The sequence below is a fragment of the Schistocerca gregaria genome, chromosome 1, assembly GCF_023897955.1.
Source record: "Schistocerca gregaria isolate iqSchGreg1 chromosome 1, iqSchGreg1.2, whole genome shotgun sequence".
NCBI lineage: Eukaryota > Metazoa > Arthropoda > Insecta > Orthoptera > Acrididae > Schistocerca > Schistocerca gregaria.
This window is the reverse complement of record NC_064920.1, coordinates 718,982,509-719,008,386: the sequence shown is the minus strand read 5'-3', so window position 1 is coordinate 719,008,386 and position 25,878 is coordinate 718,982,509. Positions and strand designations below refer to the sequence as shown.

At 41.0% G+C, this 25,878-nt stretch overlaps 1 protein-coding gene across 1 annotated transcript in view; it reads right to left on the bottom strand.

Moving 5' to 3' along the window:
- Positions 1-17,423: 17,423 nt before the first annotated feature.
- LOC126266613 (zygotic DNA replication licensing factor mcm3) overlaps positions 17,424-25,878 on the bottom strand; it is a 110,103-nt gene continuing 101,648 nt past the window's right edge. The window contains exon 16 of the mRNA XM_049970958.1: positions 17,424-20,747. Within this exon, the coding sequence (XP_049826915.1) occupies positions 20,549-20,747 (199 nt within the window). The 3' untranslated portion in view covers positions 17,424-20,548. The remainder of the gene's footprint in view (positions 20,748-25,878) is intronic.

Sequence of the window (25,878 nt, the reverse complement as noted above, 5' to 3'; positions counted from 1 at the left end):
CACTACAAGACAATATCTTCTAGCTCGACTATCACCAAATCTCACTAAAGAACAACAGAAGCTATCTGCCATCCTTCAAGAGTTCTCTGAATGATTCAATCCACAGGTGAAGAGCAAATTAGACAAATCCAAGGTGAAGCACCAGAGATCATCACCAATAAGCCACAGAGCACACCATGTGTCAGCAACGGAATGTCAAATAATTTGTGACGAGGTAGAGAAAATGAAGAATGACATCATTTAGCCTTCACAGCACCCATGGTCGTCACCAGTGGTACTTGTCAGGAAGAAGGATGGCAGCTGGCGCTTTTGTGTTACTTACAGGAAGCTTAATAAGATAACTAAAAAGGACATTTACCCTCTTCCACGAATTGACGATACCCTAGGTTGTCTGAAGGGGCCTAGGTTTTTCTCAACCATGGACATGTGCTTAGAATACTGGCAAATCGAAGTAGATGAGGCTGATCGTGGGGAAACTGCATTCATCACCCCCTGAGGGTTTGTATGAGTTTAAGGTAATGCCGTTTGGCTTGTGTAATGCACCAGCAACTTTTGAAGGGATGGTGGATAATCTTCTAAGGCACCTGAAGTGGATGATGTGTCTTTGTTATTTAGATGAGACTATAGTGTTCTCAAGAGACATTTGATGAACATGTAAAGAGACTGAGGGCCGTTCTTAAGTGTCTCTTTGGAGCAAAAGAAATCAAAATACTTGGACACCTTGTGTCAAACGAAGGTGTGCAGCCAGACCCAGAAAAGGTGAGAGATGTAACGAATTTCCTATTCCTAGAAGTATTAGAGATATGAGAAGCTTCCTTGGATTATGTTATTATTTTCATTTTATCAAAGACTTGTATCAAAGCCAGGCCACTTCAGGAGTTGTTAAAAGCTGATGCTAAATTTATCTGGGGTAGTGCTCAACACTATTCTTTCGATGTGCTGAGAAAAACGTTAACGACTTATTCTGTACTTGGTCTGTACGATGAGAGAGCACCTACAGAACTACACACAGACACCAGTGGGTATGAGATTGGTGCTGTTCTGGATGGAAAAGAGAAGATTATAGCCTATGCTTCTAAGACACTTACAAAAGCCAAGAGAAACTACTCAACTACAGAAAGAGAATGTCTTGCTCTGATCTGGGCAATGTGCAACTTTCGACAGTATCTCTATGGAAGGCCATTCACAGTTGTTACAGGCCATCATTCACTTTGTTGGTTGACAGGTCTTACGGATCCAACAGGACGACTTGCCAGGTGGGCCCTACATCTTCACGATTATGACATTACCATAGTGCACAAAAGTGGAACAAAATATCAAGATGCCGACTGTATCTCAAGAAACCTTGTGCAAGACCATAAAGACTTTGATGAAGATAGTGACTGTCTTGCTGCACTCCAGGATCTCTCTGCTGAGCAGAAGGATGCCAAGGTATCTCAAATTACGCTTGCCTTAAATTGGCCAGAGCATGTGAAAGGACAATTTCAGGTAGTTAATGGATTGGATTGCTTTGCAAGAAAAACTTTGATCCATTTCGAAAGAGGTGGCTGCCAGTGATTCCTAAACACATGCACTTAGATGTTCTACAGAAATTCCATAACACACCTGAGGCCAGACATTTAGGATTTATGAAGACATACGATAGAATCCGCAAGAGATTTTTCTGGCCAGGTTAATTTAGGAATGCCCGTCACTATGTGTTGCACTGGTGAGAGTGCCAGAGGAGAAAGGCAGTTCCTCAGAAACAACTAGCCCAAACGCCTTTCCATCGTGTTGGGATTGACCTCCTCGGGCAATTTCCAATGTCTGCAAACGGCAATAGATGGATTATTTTTTGCACTGATCATCTGACACACTATGCCATCACAAAAGCCATGAAAACAGCCGAAGCACTCAAGGTAGCCAAATGCACCGTGGAAGACATTTATTAAAACACAGTGCCCAAGGCCATTAATTATGAATTGAGGGAAAGTTTGTCAATCAAATCTTGTGACAGAGATAAACTGTCGGTGCACCATTACTCACCACCCGATACTGCCTACCATCCGCAGACTAACGGGCTTACTGAACGCCTTAATAAGACCTTAGCTGATGTGCTATCAATGTTGAGCAGAGCAACTGGGATGAGGTGCTACTTTTCGTGACATTTGCCCACAACACTACCAAACAGGACTTTTTCCTGGTGCATGGGCGCGAGGCGACGACGGATACTGCATTTCCGTTACATCCTGATGACGTGGACGACGACTACATTGACTAGGTGTTACCCAGAGCTGAGGCAGCTCAGCAGTTAGCTTGACTCCGCACACAGGATGCTCAAGAAAACAATTCCCCCTCCCCTCCCCCCCCCCCCCCCCCCTCTGTTGTCTACCAACCTGGTGACCTTGTCTGATCTTCACTCCTGTTCAGAAGGTTATCTCTGAGAAGCTCCTCAGGCACTACTTTGGACCTTGTAAGGTTGTAAGATGGTTATCTGATGTTACTTATGAGATTGAAGATTTCGACCCCAACACAAGATGACAAAAGATCAGATATGGTCCACGTCCTTCAAATGAAGCCCTATAAGGATCCTGCAACCCAGGGTAAATGCGAAGCTCCAGTGACAGGCAAAATGCGGAAAGATGTCGAAGAATGTAATGGCAAAAGAAGTTCTAAGAAGATCACCACCAGGGCGAGCTTCTGTCATCTGAAAACGTTGGACCGATGACTTGTTCCCAAACTAGGACAACATAGCACAGAGATGCTGTTCTCTTAAGGAGGGAGCAATGTCATAGAAGAAGCTGAGTGGAACCGTGGTATAGTGGTTATGATACTAAACTGTTGCATGGAGGGTCAAGAGTTCAAAACTCACCTGGACAGTACAATTTTAATTTCTATATGCGGTTAAATTACATTCTACAAGTATCCACAAATGTAAAGAATCATTGCACTGGAATATTCTGTAGCTGTATGTGTTCTGGCCGTAGGCAGTTAGCTTCGTGCTCTTGTATGTGCAAGTCCTGAATAAACCTTCGTTAAGCGAAGTTAGTGTTTGTCACTCAGCTACTTACACCTCCTTCTACGTGACAATACAATCATGACAGAAAATACTAAAGCTGCTAAAAGCTGTTCTCTGGTACATTCGCCTGGCTGATCACAAACAAAAACAGGAAGAACTAGCCCCTCTGAGAAGCGAATGTTGTGGAATAGTTCCATACATGGATATTAGGAATAAGTAAATACAAAATGCAGCCACTACATGGATGAGTCCCAGCTGATTGGGTGCCTGTGTGTCAGAGGACAACATCCTATTCCCATTCATGTCAAGAGCCCGGGCTTTCCATTTGTGTGACTGGAGAAATATTTGCCATTGCCAAACTGTAGCCTTAATTTGTTGTTCTTTACCTCCAGCTAAAAAATCCCATTGATACAGAACTTAATGGGAGAGCACAGAGCAATGCATTAGTGCCCTTGCTGCCAGTCTGGTTAGCTCATTTCCTAGTGTTCCCAGACAGCCTGGTACCTAGTCGAATGGTACTTTCTCCACTTGACTTTGAATGTGAAGTGTGTCTTGTAGTTTGGTGAATGGTATTTAGGATACTTCACAAATCAGAACAGACCTAAAAATTATTTGTTAGCTGAACCTTATCTCTCCACTTGCTTTAAAATTGTAAGAGCTCTGTGTCAAAGACTATAAATTTGTCTGAGGATTTCTTGTAATTTGTCAAATTTAAAAACAGCCTTGGCCTTGCTACTAACCAGGAAGGATGACTGCTCCAACACTGTGATAAAACATTCAGGTCCATCTTACCGAATTCTGTGAACTACTGCTTTTCTCTATTCAGTCTTGACACTCTTCTGTGATTCACATGCATACATGTTCTAATGACAATTGTCCTGAAGACTCTTGTTGCTAGTCTAATGCCTTCTGGGTGAATTGAATCCATCATCTTTAATCATGATGGTTGTGCAAAGACAGATAAAAATACAACCAGTTCTCCGGTCATTACTGAAAAAAGTTCTGTAAAATAGTGATGGGGAGACACACTTGATGGTAAGCCCAGGAACTTTAATGATTCCTTAAGTTCACAATTCAGGGTGATAAAAAGTCATACACAAAAGACTGAAAAACATCCTCGAAAAGAGATCTCAGGACCTGGGGGATACTATTCTCCTGGATTTGTTGATGCAAGAGACCACTGCCAATTCTGAATCTAAAATTCTGCCGTGAAAGGAAGTATGTACCAGGAGGGGTAGAAAAACCTGGAAGCTCAATTCATACATGTTTCAGGTGATATTGTATGTCCATGTAATGCCATAGGCCTTTTCAACATCATAAAACATTCCTATTAAGTGCTGCCTATACACAATAGCCTCCTGTATCGCTACCTCAAGTGATACATGTGGAAGTGACACTGGAGGTGGCTGAGTAATTTTCTGATTTCAAGAACTCTTACTGAGTTTTTGTTGATCATCTGCTCCGGCCTCTTCCATGTACAACTGGTAAGTACTATACTGCAGTAACTACTTGGGCTAGTACAATCCTTCCTGGGTTTCAGGCAAAGATTCATGATAGCTTCCCTCTGAGTTAGCATACTGTCCCTCAAACATGATTGTTAAAAAGCATCAGAAGGTAGTTCTTTGACTCAGTATTCAAATGCAGTAATGGTGAACCTTGGGTCTAGCGTTATACTGTGGACCACAGAGTGCACAAGCTTTAATTCTTTTGTAATCTTCAAGGTTTCTAGAGCTTAAGTTTGAAATAGGGAATTTTGATTGGCATTAGATGTAACTCGACATTGTCTGGTGAAAGCATGGGGCCCAATGTCCTTTATGACCGCTGTAGTGAATGGCATAAAATGGTTACTGGACAGTAAAAATTCTTGTCATGTCCACTTTTTGCTCCCTGATGATGCACTGAGCTTTGGCTGGGGTTATGTATAAATCTGTAATGTTTGCAGTACATGGGTGGGTTGTGTTAGAATTTAAAGTGCTGCCCATTTCTCTGACAGCTAAATCTCATTCCTTGCCCCGCCAGAGGGCTACCTGTCTGCCACATTTATCTGATGACTTCAGTATGTGCATGTAATACCTTGTCCTATGAGTGACAGTACATAATAAAGGTCTTCAACTTTGGGTTCTACGTGTGTCAGAAGTAAAGTAATCTAACACTTTTCAGTCTCTTTAGCCTAGTAAAGCAAGCTGTGAACAATCTGAAGATTGTTTTGAACACCACAGGATATTCCTGTTAAGAGTTGGTATGATCTGCAGTGGTACAGTGGCTAGGTTTGTGTCTGCATTGCTGCTTGTACCTGTATGGATTGATATTGAAATAGAGCGAAGTTGCTGTGAAGTTGGTTTTGTTTTTTTGTTTAAGCAGCTTGATCGTGTGTCTGGCACGTGGATTCAAAGAGAAGAAAGTCATTGAAAGATAAGATTAATGATAAACATAGAATTATGACCAATTGGTTACCACTCTTATGTTGTCGCCTTTACCTTTCTTCGAGTAAGTTGTTTTGTGACCATGTGATGATCTGCAATAATAAACATCAAAATGTTATTGTCTAGAAGCAGAAAATAGGTTCTTGATGAACAGTCAAAGACAGATACACGAGAGGCAAAGCTCAGTATGGAATTTTCAGTAACGTATTGACAAAGTGAGGAATAGAGGGAATGGTTTAAAAACAGGAGGCAGGAAACTAGTGTTTTATATAGCCTGGTAAGGTCAATAAACTATGAGGAAAACTTTGAAATTTGTTGGTGTAAAATAGAAGGTACAGAAATTGGTCATACAGTTGAAAAGTTTATAATATGGAGTCCATATAGATTTATGTAGGGATAGAAGAACCCATAGAAGGGATGGTCTGTGGTCAGAGAAATTCATGAAAGGATTGATCCAAACTATTTTTGTAGCAAGGGAAAAATGAAGGAACACTTAAATCTTTAATATAATATGGTACATTCACAGGATTAGTTGAAAGCATGGCTAGTACAGAAATATGGCACTGCAAAGTGAATATAAATAAAATTAAGGAAGTATTCTCCAAAATGCTTTAAAGCATATAGCTCTAACCTGGTCACTGTTGAGTCCTTTGAATCTTCATTTTCTGTACATGTTGAATGAAAACAAATATTGAGATGTGAAAATGTGGAGAGTTAGACGGATTGGAATGTCAGCAAGTAACTCATTGTGCTAAATAAATGTTTGAACTTTAATATCTTAAGGAAATTGAGAAAACTGTGGGTCACAAGCTAAGCACATAGGATTATCCACTATTAAGAGCAGTCATGACAAATGATTCACATTTGCAGAATGAGATTTTCACTCTGCAGCGGAGTGTGCGCTGATATGAAACTTCCTGGCAGATTAAAACTGTGTGCCCGACCGAGACTCGAACTCGGGACCTTTGCCTTTCGCGGGCAAGTGCTCTACCTTACAGTAGTTTACTAGGTTGTGATATTCTTATGTTTAAATGAATAGTCACTAACAAGTGGAACGTGTATTGTTGAGGAGCTGAATTAAGCTTCAGTTTATAACAAAAAATTACCATTAATGGAAATATCGATTTTTAACACTCACCCATAGCAAAATATCTGGTTAGCAATTTAAAATGACTTATTTAAGATATCAGAACATACATATTTGTTGGGGAGGTAACTGAAATGAAATTTGGGCCCCAAGAGATGTTGATGTAAAAACAATAATAATTTATCAAGTGTCAAAGCTATCAGATACCATAATTAATTATGTAATTTATTTCCACAAAATCTTTCATCTTAGTGGGAGAATCTGTAGTGGTCCATGTTGTTATTTAATGTGATTATATTTCTCACTTTTTTCTACTATAACAATGAAAGATGTTTGTGGAGAAACATGATTTTATTTAGAAGAAAGGACTGCCTACTGTGTGTGATACGAAGGAAGAAAGTGAGCTCAGCGCATCAACAGGATGCAATGATGAGCAAATGTGTCAAATTGCAATGGAGAAGTCATTTGCATTTTGCAGTCGCACTTGGGCAATGCTTTGGACTCCAGAGAAGGGGATCTGACAACAATGGCCTACCCCCAGAACAAAATAAGCTATATTATGTGAAGTCTTACTGTCATTGAATGAGTTTTGTCCAGACCAAATATGAGCATGTTCTAAATGAATGATATTTTCACTCAGTATTGTAGTAGTTACATACAGAGTAGTTCTTGGAAGAGTGATTATGACATTGTTGTTAGAGAATATGAGGGCTCTTACGCTCTCGACCCTCTGCAGGTGGTGATGAAGTTCCACAGAACAATTAGTGGCACTGCATACAAAATAAATAAAAAGACAACTATAAGATGATACTCAAGGTAACAGATATTACGAACAGATTAGGGTGACTGATCACTTCATGAAATAGGTGCACTCACCAATGCAAATGCAAATCTGAGCCACCGATCCACTGCAGAGCATATCACCTTCAACAGGACTATCCCTAATAAAGCACTGTGGTGTTCGAAATAATCTTCAGATTGGTGACAGCTTTCCTTTACTAGACTAAAGCAACTGCAAAGTATAGGATGATTACATTATTTCTGACACAACCCAAGCACAAAGTTGAATAAATTTATTACATACTCTCTCATAGTGGGTATGAAGTTAAATATTAATGTGGAAAATTCCAATTTGCAGTGTGGTCTAGGGTCCATATCAAACTTTTTAAGCACTACACAATCCATTCTCTCAATGAGCAAATGAGGCAATTTTATAGTTAACTGGTTGACCCTTTTCTTCCAGGGGTTAGTTTTTTTAAAATATATATTCTGATTTCCTTGTTTGGATGTCTTCATGTTGTAAGGGGTGGACCTAGACTTGCATCTCCCAATTGGAAACTTATAATCTGAGAAGATCTCCTTAAACTGGAATGAATTGCTTGTGTTTTCACCTTATTTTACCACACTAAGTATGGCTGAGTATCTCAAAGTGTGTGATAGCTTTCAACTGAACACCACTCCATCAACAAGTGCTGCCACACCACCCTCAGGCCCTCTAATACATATCCTGTTGTCACCAATCATGGTGTTGCTTTCTGTCCCTGTGATAGCTTGTTCCTGCTGTCACCACTCCACATTACGCAGTCTGCCCTCTCCAGACACTCACTGGTTGTGTGTGTGTGTGTGGAGGGGGAGCAACTGCTGGGCCACATCTACCTAGCATCAGATGGAAGGTTGCGTGCCAGCAAGGTGGTCTCTTCCATTTCATCTTTATGGCACCCTTGTAATTGTGCCATCATTAGACACATGGTCTACCAGGGTGATCACAAATTACTGTCTGTCCCGAGTCATGACTGTCATCACATTTGACATAGTTTGGTCATTTGAAAAACACTGCAATATTGTCCCACATGTCCCTCAAGATACTTAACCACAGAGGCTCTGTGTATGTTGTGCTGGAAAAGGGCTTAACAGCCTTATTAGTGTAAAAGCACTTTGCATCTCCAGCAGTGTGTCATCCTCAAAGAAACTTTCAAGTGATCTCACTGTGGAACTCCAGCTAGTTTCCATCCCTGTTTTGGATGTATAGTAGGGGATGAAGTGTTTTCAGGGATATCTGTTGCCTAAAGCCCATTATCTGAATCAAAGTAACACAATATTGCTCTCATGATGTTTGCCATAGAAGTTTACGTTAGAGGAACCATTCACTTGTGGGTCAGTCAGTCCCCAGTTGACAGGCACTTTCATTTCCCTAGGTTTTCTTCCTCATCCACCAATTTTTCCTTTGCCAATGACGCACACAGAAACAATTTTGGTTGGGCATTTCAGTTAAAGGGTCGGAAGAGCAAGGGTATGCCACCTCCAATAAAACAGTCATTGTGAAGCATGGGTAACAAAGATGTTGGCTCGCAAGCCATGCCCAGGTTCAAGTACCACAGCACTCAGCCCCCCTTCACATTTCCCCCACCACCATGCGCGCTGCCTGAGCGCGAGGAGGAGGAGAAAATAGTGAATGCACCACATTTAAATGGCAGTACAGTTGTACTGTATATTACTTGGTTTTATATTTCTCATTTCTCAACAACACCGGCCACAAAACCTGTTTTCAGTATTAAGTAAGTGTGAGGAAGCCTGTCAGTTTCTCTCTTCAATGTGGCCAGATAGCAAAGGTATCATCCACATATCTAAAGAAACAGGTGGGTTTTAGATGTGCTGATTCAAGAGCTTCCGCCTCGAAATGTTCTATGTACATATTTGCGACAGCGGTTGAGGGTGGACTCCCTGTAGCTACTTCTGTCTGCTTGTAGTATTCACTGTCAAATAAGAAGTAAAGGTTGGTGGCCTCTTCGTCAAATTTCTGACTACCGAGTTCCAAGCATTCTTGTAATGGGACTTTAGTGAATAGAGATACCACGTCGAAGCCTTACCAGTATGTCAGATTCCTAAAGCGCGAGGTTGTTGATGTGTCCCAGGAAATCCAGAGTTATGGATATGGTGCGTACATCGCCCAACGTAAGGGCTAAGCAGTTGTTTGAGGTGCTTGGTGAGAAGTTACGTTGGGGCACCAATATTGCTGAGAACGGGAAGTAATGGAATCGATTCCTTGTGCACCTTTGGCAGTCTGTAAAGTCTATGAAGAACAGCAGCCCTCGGGCATAGCTTCTTGGTAACCTCGTTTGGGAAGCCAGAATCATTGAGAAGCAACAAAGTCTTCCTCTCAACCCTCTTGGTAAGATCAGTGTCAATCTTGCGGTATGACCTGTCACCAAGTAGGCCCCGCATCTTCTCACCATAATCTTGGCAGTATAGGATCACTGTTGCATTGCCATTGTTTGCAGGTAATATTATTATGTCTTGATCTTCTCTTAGCTCCTGTATGGTGGCCCTCTTCCTGTAGGAGAGGTTTGGATTTGTCAGCTTTGTTTTGGATAGAGCTCTGCAGGTTTCGCGACGAACTACTTCAGCAGCTTCAGGTGGAAGTCCTGCAGCTGTTTGTTCCACTGTGCTAAAGATGTCAGCAATGGGTACATCTTTAGTAATCTGAGCGAAATTCAATCCTTTCTTAAGAACCAAAATAGCGTCATCATCCAGTTCCTTGTTAGTGAGATTTATGATGGTCTTTCTGCTGCCATCAGAAGGTTGTTTCTCCAATATACGTTCAATCTTGGATGCCTGTCGTACAGCTGACTTCCTCTGGCTTGAGTCCGCTGTGGCTCATGTGACACCATCAACCCAATCCCACGTCCAGGGGTTGAACTGGTTGGCCAGTTGTAGATATAATTGTAGGAGTTCTTTGTTGGTAGTATCCAAGTGCCACCACGTGAAGCGAACTCTCTCTCGTACCAAGGCTAGGCTGTCACGTTTCTTGATTCTTCTGGCCTCTGGTGAGTCGATGTGATGCTTGACCTTAGCGAAATTCGGTACCACACCTTCTCATCATTAGCACAGTGTTTCCACCTGAAGAAGTTCATCGTGAAACCTGCAGAGCTCTAACCAAAACAAAGCTGATGAATCCAAACATCTCCTACAGAGAGAGGGCTGCCATATGGGAGCTAAGAGAAGATCCGGACACAGTAATATTACCTGCAGACAAGGGCAATGCAACAGTGATCCTATCCCAACAAGATTATGCTGAAAAGATGTGGGGCCTATATGATGACAGCGCATACCGCAGGACTGACACCAATCCTACCAAGAGGGTCAAGAGGAAGACTGGCACTTCTCAAGGAATCCGGCTTCGATGATGAGATTACCAAGAAGCTACACGCAAATGCTGCTGTTCCCCCTAGACTTTACAGACTGCCAAAGGTGCACAAGGAATAGATTCCGTTACGTCCCATTGTCAGCAATATTGGTGCCCCAACGTAACGTCTTGCCAAGCACCTCAAACAACTGCTTAGCCCTTATGTTGGGAGATGTCCACACACCATATCCGTAACTCCGTGGATTTCCTGGGACACATCAACAACCTTGCGCTTCAGGAATCTGACATACTGGTGAGCTTCGATGTGGTATCTCTATTCACTCAAGTCCCGTTACAAGAATCCTTGGAACTCATCAGTCAGAAATTTGACGAAGAGACCACCAATCTTTTCAGACGTGTTTTGACAGTGAACGCTACAAGCAGACAGAAGGAGTAGCTATGGGGAGTCCACCCTCAACCGTTGTCGCAAATATGTACATGGAACATTTCGAGGAGGAAGCTCTTGAATCAGCACATCTAAAACCCACCTGTTTCTTTAGATATGTAGATGATACCTTCATTATCTGGCCACATGGAAGACTTCCTCACACATCTCAACTCCAGACACAAGAATATTAATTTTACCATGGAGATCGAAACTAATGGGATGCTCCTTTTCCTAGATGCTTTGATTAGAAGATGAGCCGATTTCACTTTGGGCCACAGCAAGTATAGGAAGAAGACTTACACCGATTTGTACCTACATGTGGATAGCTGCCACCACTCAGCACAAAAGAATGACATGCTCAAAACTCTTGTACACAGAGCTCACACCATCTCCGACAGGGAAAGTCTCCAACAAGAATTGGACCATCTGAAGACAGTGTTTCGGAAGAACGGTTACAAGGAAGGGCAACATCAGAAAGCTCTACATCCCACACCTGTAGCGCCGGTGGAAACTGAGGATGAACCTCAGAAGGCGCCGGCCTTGGCTATTATTCCATTTTGTGGGGACTTATCCGGAAAAATTGGACACATTTTACGTAAACATCAAGTGAAAACCACCTTCTGTCCTCCAAGCAAAACCAAGAGCCTTCTTGGTAGTGTCAAGGACAACCTTGGTCTACGTAAATCAGGAGTTTATCAGATACCTTGCCAATGCGGTAATGTATACATAGGGCAGACTATTCGTACCACTGAGGACCGATGCCGAGAACATCAACGGCACACTAGATTGCAACAGCCCACTAAGTCTGCAATCGCTGAGCATTGCCTGTTGGAACTCCACAGCATGGACTATGACCAAACCAAATTACTTACACAGACTTCCAAATACTGGGACTGTGTAGTCAAAGAAGCCATACAGATCAGAGTAAGGGAGCCACAAGTAAATCGCGACAGTGGTTACATCCTTAGCAAGGGGTGGGAACCCGCGATCACCCAGTTTAAGAAGAAAAATATTTCCCAGAGTGTACCGAATTTGGGGGAGGAGGGAAGATTAACGGGAGTAGTGCCGGCAGACCCTCTGAATGAGAAGACCTAGGACGCAGCGCCCAGACGGTGGGAGAACAGACGCTGCACCTGGACCACATGCGGGGCGCGGACTGCACCGACTCCTACAAAGTGCCTGAGGGAGGAGTGGGAAGGGGATTGTCCAAAATGTACATGGCGCCGGCCCAGCGCACCTGATGATGGCAATGTGGTCGATTGCCGAAATATTGTGTCCTATACACACTTAAACCAGGCTGTTCACCCAAGATTTCATCATAAAATACACCGAGAGAAATTGAAGAATCACGTCAGCACAGATATCGTTGGATGAAATCTAATACAGCTATGTGTTGCAGCACTAAATTAAGATCTAGCTGTGGAAGTGGAAGACATCCTGGCTGCACTGCTAAAATTGAATGTTATGCGTCTATTAAAAATGCTTTAGTGACACATCTATCCCAGTCAGAGGCGAAGCGATTGGAAAAAAATACTGCGAATGGAAGAACTTGGCAATCACAACACATCACAGTTTCTATGACATCTACAGAGACTGGTGAATAATACGACATGTTTCCAGAATGAGATTTTCACTCTGCAGCGGAGTGTACGCTGATATGAAACTTCCTGGCAGATTAAAACTGTGTGCCCGATCGCAACTCGAACTCGGGCCTTTGCCATACCATCTGATCTAACGAAGCACGACTCACGCCCAGTCCTCACAGATTTACTTCTGCCCGTTTTAATCTGCCAGGAAGTTTCGTATCAGCGCACACTCCGCTGTGTCCTTTCTTTCAGGGGTGCTAGTTCTGCAAGATTCGCAGGAGAGCTTCTGTAAAGTTTGGAAGGTAGGAGACAAGATACTGGCAGAAGTAAAAGCTGTGAGGACCGAGCACGAGTCGTGCTTTGGTAGCTCAGATGATAGAGCACTTGTCCGCTAAAGGCAAAGGTCCCGAGTTCGAGTCTCGGTCGGGCACACAGTTTTAATCTGCCAGGATGTTTCAATACGACATGTACTACGAAACATCTAGCTGTCATGCCTGGCTTCCATTGCACAGAAAATTTTAAGATTTAGCACCATTGCTAGCACAGAAAGCGGACAGATTAAACGAAATGTATCAGTATGTGAGTGTCAACATTGGTTTTACAACAAGATAAGATGCTTGCAGTGACTTTCTCCCCTATAGACACAGTTAGCTGAACTGACTACACAAATTGATACACTGTAAAGGACACACACTTGTTGGCCCCGTTGTCAGTTGTTGCAAAGCTGCAATTGACCTCCTGTATGCTAAATATCTGCTTGTAACATAAGCAGTTCAGCAGCAACGACTAGAAATGTAAGCTACCATGCAAATGGAAACAAGACAAGAGTGCATATCTGCAGAAGCTACTACTAGTAATAGCCAACGTCACCTTTTCAGCATGGACTGTAACACAAAAATACATTATTTGGTAGACACATGCGGAAGGGTTAGTACACGTGGGAACCCGACTTCCATGTCACTGCCTATTTGACACCAACGACTCCGAGATACGACATACGGGCGTGTGACCCTCCTAAACCTTTGATTTTATCACAGATTCGAATAGTAGTTTATAGTTGCACATGTGCTGCAGCCGATACTGGGAGCTGATATCTTACCTTTTTATGGCCTGGTCCCCAACCTGCGACATCAGCGACTGATAGATTCTACTATTAATCTCGTTAGCTGAGGGAAGATATGACAGTACGCATGATTTCAGGGGTACTCCATACATAGAACCGTTGCAGAAGTTTCCAAGATCACAAAACAATCAAACACACTGGCACCAGTGAAGCATACCAGAGAACACCATATCCTCACCACACCAGGACCACTAGTCTATGCATGTCCTCGGTGTGTAACGTTGAAAAAAATTGAAAAGTTGTGAAGTAGGAATTCGGTGGCATACTTACAAGGTATCTGTCGAGCATCCAGTAGCAGCTAAGCAGCCCTGTTACACGTGGTGCCAAAGAAGAATAATGGACGGTGCCCTTGTGGCGATTACTGCCAACTCAATGCAAGTACTCCTGACTGATCCAGTGCCACACATAGATTTCACTTTCAGTACACATGGTAAGACAGTCTCTAATATTGACTTAGAGGGAGTGCACAATCACATTCCTGTTGGACCAGATGACATACACAAGACAGCTTTTACAACTCCCTTTGGTCTTTTTGAATTTGTGAGAATGTATTTTGGATTGTGCAATGTAGCACAGAAATTTCAACACCATCAGTGAAATCACAAGAGATCTGGATTTCTGTTACATCTAAACAGATGACATTTCAGTGATGTCTGTGTCAGAAGTGGAACATCTAGAACATTTAAACAAGATATTTGACTGTTCACAAATGCAAGGCCTGGTTATTAATTTTGCAAAGGTACTTTCGGGACAGAGGTTCAATTGCTGGGAAATATAATTGACACCCATGGCATTCGACCACCTAAAGACAAGGTAGAAGCCATAGTCAAGTATTCCCGTCCTCCTACAATTAGCGATCTATGTCATTTTCTCAGTTTCTATCATCAATTTATACACAATCACACTCTAGTAATAGCTCCACTGGATGAATTTCTGAAGGATTCACTGAATCCAATTAATAAAGCAAAATGGACAGATGAAATGAATACTGCTTTTCCAGCTGTAAAGACAGCAATAGCAGAGGCTACACAATTAGCTTATCCAGTACCATATGCCCTACTTGCATTCATGGTAGAAACAGCAACTAGGGCTATCGGTGCTGTACTTCAAGGACAGGTGGAAGATAGTTGGCAGCCACTCGCATTCTTTAGTTGCAAGCTGTCACGGCAACATTGGGCAACTTATGACCAAGAACTGTACACTGCATGTGCCACAGTTAAGAAGGTCTGGCACTCATTAGAAGTTAGACACTTCACCATGTACAGAGACCATAAACCAGACTTATACTTTCAAAATGAAACCAGAGAAAGTGTCACCGAGACAACTTTGACATTTGGAGTGTATTAGCCAATTTACAACTCTCATACTCCATGTGAAAGGGGAGTCAAAAGTAGCAGTACACACACACACACACGCACACGTTTAAGCTACAACCACTGCACCTGATTACGAGGTCCTAGCTCAACCCAGCTGCACAATGATGAGCTACTAATGTTATTGAATAACCCCGCAGGATACAAGTTATAATGCATGACAGTACAGTACAACATTTGTTTACAGACAGTCAAGTGTGACACAATAGTACAACTGTTCATACCTCACCAATTTTGATCATATCCAAATGCGTCAATGCACAACCTGGGGTCTGGGGCATGGAAAAATTAGTCAGTTTCACCTGGCTAGGAATGGATGCAAACTAAGCCATTTGACAGAAACTGCAGGGACTGCCAGAAAAAATAAAATCACTTGCTAAGTCAAAGCACAATTAGGCACATTTCTCCCCTTCCAGTATCAGACAGCTACAGCTACTGCCTCAAGGTCATGGATCGATTTTCAACATTACCTGAATCTTTCTCTATGAAAGACAGTACAGAACAGGTGGGAACACAGACATTTTTTCGTAAAAGGATAACAGTATGCATTACACCAGATCAATGACACCAATTTGAGGCTTACTTTTTCAAAGTGTTGGCCAGTTTGTCTGGCACTGAACACATTCATACTCCTGCTTATCTTCCAGCAGCAAACGGAATAGTAAAACACCTGCATTGCCCATTGGAGTCAGCCCTTTGGTGTCACACTACACAAAACTTGATGTAGGTACTCATGGTGCTCCTTGGTCTCTGTACATAATTTAAGAATTACCTGAATGTTACAGCACCTGAATTAGTGTACGAACAAATGTTGCACCTACCAGGGGAGTGTATGCATAATGTAACTGATGATGCAGTTGATGCATCACAGTTTGTCACCAGATTACTATCTCTCATCTGAGAAATCCAGCCAGTGACTCCTAAGAGCTAGCAGCATATCCACTGAAGACTCTAAATTGCCTTCTATTGTAAACAAGATGCAATGAGGACAGCTGTCCCCACAAATTCCAGAGATAAAGATGCAGTACCTGAAATTACACATGTCCAACAGATGTGACAGCCAACAGGCACTGTAACGAAGAAAGTGACACAGAGTGATGTTCCCTATGAAAAGCTGGTACCATCGAATTCAATAATAAAATACTTGGTTTCTAGAAAACAGTGATGTGCGCTGGATGTCATGACTGATTAAACCTCGATACCATTGACACTAGGGGTGGTGAGGGTTGGTTGTTGCGAGACATGTAGAGCATCAGATCACCAGTGCAGTGCGTATAAATACTCCGATACCTGTACAATTCTGTTTGTTGTGTTACTCTTTGATTTTTCAACCCGTTTAGTATTCCTTGCTGCATGTATTATGGAAGAAACTCCTAAAAATGCAAGTATTAATGTACTGCATTATGCAGAAATAAATCATTAACTCTCAGAAGCTAACCACAAATTAATCACGTCTGTCGACCTTTGTTAAGTTTTTGCTATTGCATTGTCATCTAAAAATTCAAATTTTTTCTGCATGGTACTACGTGTCATAGCAAATAAGAATTCTCATCCCCCTCTTCTGTCATTTCCATTCATTTTATAGGATTGTGACGACAGAGTGCAAGACTTTTTCTGCAGACAGCCTCTAGACCTGTGAATTTCCTTCATATCACAAACAAATAGTGAAGGGTAAACAGTGCTGACAACTCTGATTTCAGCAGAATTGTTACAATCGAAAAATGCTTATCTGCAATGCTAAATGAAATATTGCAGTTCCGGGTAATTCGGAGAAGGACTGAGTGGCAGGATGAGCCTTGATCCGCTCGCAGCCCGCATAGAGTGGCCAAATCCTGTCGTAAAGCATAGCAGTATTCAAACCAAACTTCAGTTTGCTGAAGCTTTACATTTTAGTATACAGTAAGCTTTCTATGTTGGAATTTCAAATTTTCTTACCTGGAATTTTCCAAATGAGGAAATGCCACTATTTCATAACTCCAAAAGTTGAAAGATAAATTCTGAAATTAGAATAAAATCGTTCCTCCATTGGAAATGCTGCACAAAAAGCCTGCACTGAATGACTTTCTTTTAACTGTAATTACCATATACATGTTAAGTCATGTACATATCTACAACACATTCAGTTTGCTGCACAAGAAAGTGAAGTAAGAGTTTTGGTTCACGCACCTGTTCACTAAAAACATTCCAAACTGTCAGTCATCAACATGTTCTTTATTTTTATAATTTTAACTTAAAATAGTGATCCAATATTCCAAAACAGAATTTAAAAATGAGGATCTATTTCACTGCCAGGATGGCTATACAGATATATTTTAAGAGACATACATGATTGCTACCCAAACAAAACATTCCTTACATACTGACGATACGTAGTTATTTTAAGTAATTGCTTCTGAGAGAGAGAACAGGCTGTAATTGTGCCTTATGAGTCTGATTAATCGCTTGGATTTACACTCTTTTCTTACAGGTTTCACCAATACGTCTACCTTCTGAATATTCAAAGATACCTCCTCCTTTACTGTTTTTCTCTCATTTCAGTGAAGAAAGTTGTCACAGCTACTTCAATGTAACAGCAACTCTAACTGCAGTGGCTTTTCAACAGCCACGCTCAAATTGGTATTTGATGAAACTTTAAATGAATGAGGATGTATAATTCAAATATTTGTTCACTCTTATACACCAACAGGATGATGAAATTGAAAACAAGATGGTTATCAAATTTAACCTTTCTGAATCACAGGTTCGTTTTTCAGTTAGCTGGTGAGAAAGCAAACAGAAAATGTGAAGGGAAGAACCAAGCTATTCACGAAATTGACTCGAGATGTGGAGGAAGGTTACAGTAGCACATAGTATATGAAATCCAAGCAAGTGGTTAAGAAATTAATTCTTAGCAACAAGATAATGGTCATGGGCATAAAATAGAAGCAATGAGAAATATAGCTACACAAAGCTATAGCAAGAAAAGACAGCTAAGAGCCTGAGGAATATGACTGTTGGAGAGGAACTTAATGAAATCAATGTGCTGTATTGCAATGCTCTCCTGAAAACAGAGGACGCTAAGGCTATTTTCTGTGTACACTCACTATAACTGTCAGCTCAGAAGTGAACAAGGAATATTTCTTGCAAGTGAGCTGGTGACTAATTAAAAGTCATGATGACCAACTGTTTTCTTCTTTATATGTTAATGGGAAGTCCTTGTGTAACCAGGATAATTGAATACTTCAGGCCTGTTTCATCAACAATACACATACACAAATTATGGTATGGTGGTGAAGGAATGATGCTAAAAGAAAATACAGTTTGTGGTTTTTTTTTCCTTAATCAGTACTTTTACCAGAGGATGTACTTAGAGGGGAAAAAGGCTTCTTTTCTTGAGAGATGTCCTTTCAAAAAAGTACTGTGAGCTGAAGGCTTTTATATAAGACCCTGTCTCATTAAAGTGACCACCACGTATGTTAGGCATCAACATGTAGAAACCACTCAAAGATGGAGGTGGCACCCCTGGCAATGGAGGGTATGTTAAGCGCGTCAGTGGGACACGGAAAACAGTGCAGTCCTTACTGTAATGCAGAAATGGTGTTTACTATCTGACATTCAAAGGGCATACTCATTGGCCAACGGTGGTAGCATTTCTGAAATGCTCAAGTTTGTAAATTGTTCGTGTATCACCATAGTTAATGTGTACCATGCATGGCAAAACTAGTGCCGAAGCATCAGTGGCCCATAGACGACAGGGGTGACTGACTGCTGTGTGTGTGTGTGTGTGTGTGTGTGTGTGTGTGTGTGTGTGTGTGTGTGTGTGTGTGTGTGTGTGTGTGAATAGACGTGCAACTAACTGATTGCCCAGGTGAACTAAGGCGGCTTCATCAATGACTCTTCAGAATATGTTGATGCATATGGGCCTCTGTAGCAGGTGCCTGGTTCATGCAACCAAGCTGACTGCTGTTCATCAATGACAAAGGCCACAACTGGATGTCTGGATGACAACAGGATGCTTTCCAGATGAATCAAATTTTATGCTCCAATGGCATGAAATGTCTGAAAGCAAACACCCTGCAACATATGTTGGAAGTGTCCAAGGTGGAGAGAGCGTTATGGTTTGGGAAATGTTTTCATGGCATTCTAGGATGGAGGGTGCTATGGATCAACACAGATATGCATCTGTCCTTGGAAACCATGTCCACCCCTGCATACAACGTGTTTTTCCTCAGCACAATGGCATTTACCAGCTGGATAATGCAACATGTTTCACGGCTCAAAGTGTATGTGCTTCATAAGACGAGTTTAGAAACTCCTGGATTTAAAAACAAACAAAAATCTGTGGGACAACCTTGATCAGGCTGTTCATGCCATGAACCCTCAAGGGAGAAACCTAGCACAGCTGATCACAGCAGTGGAGTCCACATACCTCCATTTCCATGTCGGTACCTTCCAGAACCTCACCGACACTTCCAACACATCTCTCAGCAGTCTGCACTACAACAATTGGCTATTTAGGTATAATACAGGTGGCCACATTAATGTGAACAGACAGTGTATATATGGGCAACCCATAACAGAAAGGTCTGCACAGATGAAAGTTCTGTGACATTCAGTTTATGATAATACAAATGATTTGGTTGGTTGGTAGATAACACAACCCAGCAGAACATAAATGACACAATGCTTGGATTCAGACACCAAAAATGTCAAGGCAACTGAATCCATCTCACACTGCTCTAAAACATAACTTCTGTTAAGGCTACAATTCCCTTGTATCTTCATAGGATACTAAGATGAACAAATTTCATATGCCTACCATTAGCACCATTGTCAGTGGACTACCTACATAATTTCCAGCTTATTTCCCTTGTTTCATCCACTTGACTAACATGGAATGTGTTACAAAATAAGATGATAGGTTTGAAGACATATTTATTGTTTGAGTGACAGAATACTGAAGGTAAAAGCATAGAGCTCTAACAAATATTTATATTATCAAAGACATGGTAAGTTCATCAAAGTACCACTCAAATACTTGTCATGTACCATTAAGTACTAACACATAAAATGAAGCAATGATTACATTAAAAACTTTTTTCTACTTTTTCTTCCATATTGACGAAGGAGTTAGTTTCCTTCATTATGGTTCCACAATCTTGTTTCCACCTCGCCTTTCATATTTTTGCTTCACTATCCTTCTTTATTCATTATCTTCCTTTCTACTGCTGTTATCACTCGTAAATAAATTTCACAATTTGTTTCAGTTTCTGATAAAAGTCACACTGTGTGATACAAAGCCCAATTCAAATTTTTAATGCGGTAATCTAAGTGCTCCCCAAGTGACAAACGTGCGCGTGTGCACAATCTCTCGGTTCAGAACTAAAATTGTTTGTTTTTTATTTTCTCTAGATAAGAAGTACCAAGTCATCTGCAACCATAATATGGTTTGCTTCTGAGAGTTTATCCATTGCTGCACTAATTTCTTCTTGAGTATATGGTGTGCTCTGCTCACTATTCGCAAACTCCGTCACTCTGGCCACTGATAATGAATGTGTCCGAGCTTCTCTAAACACCTTTGCCAAGCTCGCTTTGAAACATTTGAACCTGAAATAAAAAATATACAGTACGTTAAATACCATGGAATTACATAATTAACAGAACTGGTATTTTAAAACTTCGTACTTCACTGGAACAGCTACCATAGCGTGAAAGCTACTTGTAAAATTAATAAACTGCCAATCCACTGCAAACTGAAGGTTTATTTAAACCCCTTGACCATGGTTTCAACATTTTTGTAAAGCATCTCCTTCAGAAGTAAATGATGATAACCTAAGCTTGTTGCGAATGTGCTGAGATATTACACACACAAGTACAATAGTATTTTGTATTATTATTATTATTATTATTATTATTATTATTATTATTATTTTGAGCTTTTCCTCATTACAGAGGCTTATCTCTAACATAATAATTTACTTGGAAATTACAATACAAACAATAACTGTTCTTAACCTATATTCTCAAAATATTTCTCCAGGTGTTTCGATCTTGTGTGTGTTCTTCCTCTCCGCCCATTCTCCTCATTGTGTGCTGTACATTTTGGATCCAGGTGGTCATAGGGTGTCTTCTTCTTCTTCTTCTTCTTCTTCTCCTCCTCCTCCTCCTCCCCCTCCCCTCCAGTTCCCACTGCAGTATCAATTTTGGTATTCTGGTTTTCTCCATTCGTCGTACATGCCCGTACCACTGTAATTTCTTCCTATCCATTACGTCATATATTCTTTCTTTTATTTCCATTCTCCTTATTACTTCGGTGTTCCATATCTTTTCTATCCTGGAGATTCTTGCCGATCTTCTCCAAAAGTCTATCTCTAGAGCTTGTAATTTTTTTTATGTGCTTCATGTTAATTGTCCAGGTCTCCGTTCCATACAGAACCACACTCTCTAATATGGATTTGTATATTAATTTTTTAGTTCTGCTCATTACATTCCTGCTCCATAAGACTGAGTTAAGCATCCCAATGATCCTCGGTCTGCTGCTAATTCTTTCATTGATTTTGTTGTGGTTGGCAGGAGAGCCAACCCGTATACCTAAAGGAGGCTGAAATGCACACGTCTTAGCTCACGCAGGCTGGCGTGAGGTCTGGAACATGACAAGGGAATTAGATTTGAGAAAAACGGACGTAGCTGGTGGAATACTTAACTTTAATCCATTAATGGAGAATGTCGCTCTTTATGGTACATGATTCACGATATCAATAGTACGGATACTGGCGCCTTGCTAGGTCGTAGCAAATAACGTAGCTGAAGGCTATGCTAACTATCGTCTCGGCAAATGAGATCGTAGAAGTCAGTGAACCATCGCTAGCAAAGTCGGCTGTGCAACTGGGACGAGTACTAGGAAGTCTCTAGACCTGCCGTGTGGCGGCGCTTGGTCTGCAATCACTGATAGTGGCGACAGGCGGTTTCGACGTATACTACCGGACCGCGGCCGATTTAAAGGCTACCACCCAGCAAGTGTGGTGTCTGGCGGTGACACCACAGATTCCTGACTGATTTTCCCTCGATTTCTAAAATGGATCCCAAGTAACAGAAATTTTATCTTCAAACCCCAAGTTTTGTATACTACTGCTAGTTGATTGCACATATAGTTAGCATCCACCCCATCTTGTGCTGCGACTACTTGATCATCAGCAAATAATAAATGATGTAGGTAAACTCCATCTCTTATTTCTAATCCCATACTATTACATTTACGAGACCATGTTCTAAGGCCAATATCTATATAGATTTTAAATAATGATGGAATTTTGTATTAGCAATGTGATATTTTGTGTGTGTGTGTGTGTGTGTGTGTGTGTGTGTGTGTGTGTGTGTGTGATATACGTTTTTATAAACATTGAAACTGTGGTCAAGGGGTTTAAATGAACCTTCTGTTTTGCAACTAATGGCTGTTTATTATGTCTACAAGTAGACAACAAATTGGATTGCAAATGTTTTTTGGGAGAGGGGAGAAAAACAATCAATGTCAAATACAATATAATATAATATAATATAATTCCATGTGGTTTAACAGCATGGTTCAAGTCTTCAGTGCCACTTTGGCGACATGCCTGCCCCTAACTTACTCCACAGTTTAACATTGAATCCGAACCACATATCACCGAGAGGTGAAGGCTAGGTTAAAGGCAAACTAAAATATTCCTGGGCCTGATTGTAATTCGATCCAACAACCTTTCCATTTTCAAGCATTAACTTTACCAATTGACGATAAAGCACAAACAACATGTCAAATATCAAGGGGAATACAGCCACCCCGAACACCAGATATGGCTCCATAAATGAACACCTGGTATCTGGACAAACTGATTACAGCCAATGGGCTCAATAAAGAAGCCAGAAGAAGAAGAAGAAGAAGAAGGAAGAAAAAAATGAGGATAACTTCTCAAATTACACAAAACATCTGCAGCTAAAACAATTTGGTAAAGAAGTGTCTTCTGTAAAGTACACTAAAAGCAACACCAGGAACAGAATTTTTCACTTATTGTGCAAAAATAATACTTTTCCATGGCCATGAGAGTGTGCATTTGGGTGACTATGCAGATACTACTGCTAGTGCTCGAAAGCTAGTGTGAATGCAGTTTTTCTGTCGTGTTACTGTGCTCCACACATCAATGCACTAGAGGGGAGTAGTTTTCTTTCTCTTATTTGATGTACAACTTGCTATTAATGTTCGTTAATACCATCAAATGGTGAATTCAAATAGCAAGACTGTAAAATTGCAATGAAACAGAATGACTGGCCAATATTTAACTTCAGGAGAGTACATTCAAAATACCTGCTATTATAAATATTTGAAGGAGATAAAAGCTTTTCGAACTTTTATAGTCCTCCCTTAGGGAGGAAATGGTTGGGAAGGTTATTCACTTAATTACGCATCATGTTCTATAAACACATTATGAAAGAGCCTTTAGGAAGCACAATTAAGTGTAATTAACTACCAGAAGCAGCTACCTGCAGGCGACTTCTGTAAAGTATACTAAATGCAACACAAGCAATACAGCAAAAGAATACTTGGTTACATTTGTTGGCAGTTTGGGGGGTACGACATTTAGTACATGGAGTTACCACCTCCTGGCAGCAGCAATGACTAGACCAGGTGGACATAGGGGTATATAATACAATACTACTTCAATTTTAGTGGCTGGTGAGTGATGGTGTGGTTTCAGTGGATGAGAAATCTGGAGACTGTACTGATCAGTGCATCAATGTCGACATTTGTCACGATAGCACAGGTCTTCAATTATTGTGCTGAGAGATAAAGTCATGGAGATGGCAAAATTGGGTACAGCCAATGGCCTAAACCCATCACAAATGTACTGACTGCTGTCTAAATGACTGGCTATGTGAACCAGAGATCATCGTATTGTGTACAATGTGGCACCCCAACCCACCAGAACAGGTGCTCAGCTGGTACAATGATGAATGCAATTTAGCAATGTCTGTTCTCCGAGCCTCCACATACAAATACATCTACAGTGATGCTGTACACATAATAGACTCATCTGAAGCTATGATGTGGTACTGTTCCTTTGTCCACTGTTGTTGATCAGACCACTGTCAGTATGCCTCTCTCTCCTGCCATGCCAAGGAAGGCTGTGGTTGCAGCTAATTCAGATTTAAGACATACTCAATTTCTCGTTGTGCTGAGGAATAGGGAAGAAATTTTTTAATATCTGCTTTAGGTTGAGTTTTGACTAACAAAACTATGGTGTGAATAAAATGATCTCACAGGTACACTTTTCTTGAAAGAAGATTCTGACACTGCAGCTTATTATCATCAGGTGTCCCCTAACACACTGAAGCATCAGGGAGGAGGGGCAGGAGGAGGCAGTGCCTTGACACTCCTGTATTTAAATTTATTAACAAAAAATTTTAGGTTTTTTCTGCAGAAAATATTTTTGTGGACTTCCTAATGGGGGAATATTAATGAATGTGGTACCAGAGGGGGCTTTTTATGTTATGCAATGGGGCATATGTACTGAAAATTTTAGTTTGCGGAAAACTGACTTTAAAGAAAAAACTTTTGAAATTTGTTACTTACACTTAATTAAAACTGCCCTGCTGCATATGATGGCCCTTCTTTGGCCTATATCAGATCTTCCAGCTTCTTTTTCACCTTCCTGGATGTTTGTCTTGCTTTCTTGGCCATATTAGATGCAGACCTGTCTGCATCCACTATCCTCATTTTATTGCAATGTTGCAGCCCAGTGATCATATTTTCACCAGGATTAATTCCCAGCTTTTTCAGTACCCAACACTTTCCAATATTACCACAATTTAATGTAATAACAGCATCATGAACTTCTAGTCATGTATGCATGCCTACAAATACAGTTTTAGGAAGGCAGTTCCAAATTATGCTGTTGAAACATTCATTTGGGTTGTGTGTCTGCCCTTTCAGACATTTCCTTAGGACGTCAGGATGAGCCAAGTCTCTGAAAACAGGTTTGATTGCTGTAATAACAGCAGCAGGAAGAGAATGCTGGTGAGAATAAGATTCTCCAGTTGCCTGAGCCCTACTGAATTTGCAGCACGAATTTTCTCCTGATGGACCCAATCCATGACATGGCTTATCATCAGTAGAGGATTTATGGAAGAATATGGCCCAAACATCTCTCTTCCTTGCCTCCAGATATTCTGTATTTCTCCTCATTGCCATTCCCTGCAAGTTTTCTATTTCAGTTTTAGTTAACCGACCCTGTTTGGTCAACAATTTTCCACCTTCTAATTTTTTTCCTCTCATACCAACAGTTACTTTTCTCAGCCTAACGTGCAACGTAGGTGATATAAAGATCTAAAATATAAGCAGAAAGGTGGGTGACAGAAAAGTGGGCTTGGCACATAAACACATGTGGTAGGAAAAGGCCCAAAAAAAAAATTTTTTTTTCAGCAAAATCCTTTTCGGAGTACTTAAATAAAAGCTTAATCTATCGAAATATGATGAAAACAAAAAATTGATTTTTTTCTACCTGAACCACGGTGTTATCCACTTAATATCTTATATCCATATACCAGATACCTTATACATGAGAACAAATCGAAGCAAGTGTTACATTCCTTTACCGGCAGGCCACAAACGTACAGTCATATCCAGTAGTGTTCACCATGATCCCTTTTGAAATACAGACAGATAATTTGGCACACACATGCGAGCATTTGGGGGGAGGGGAGGTTG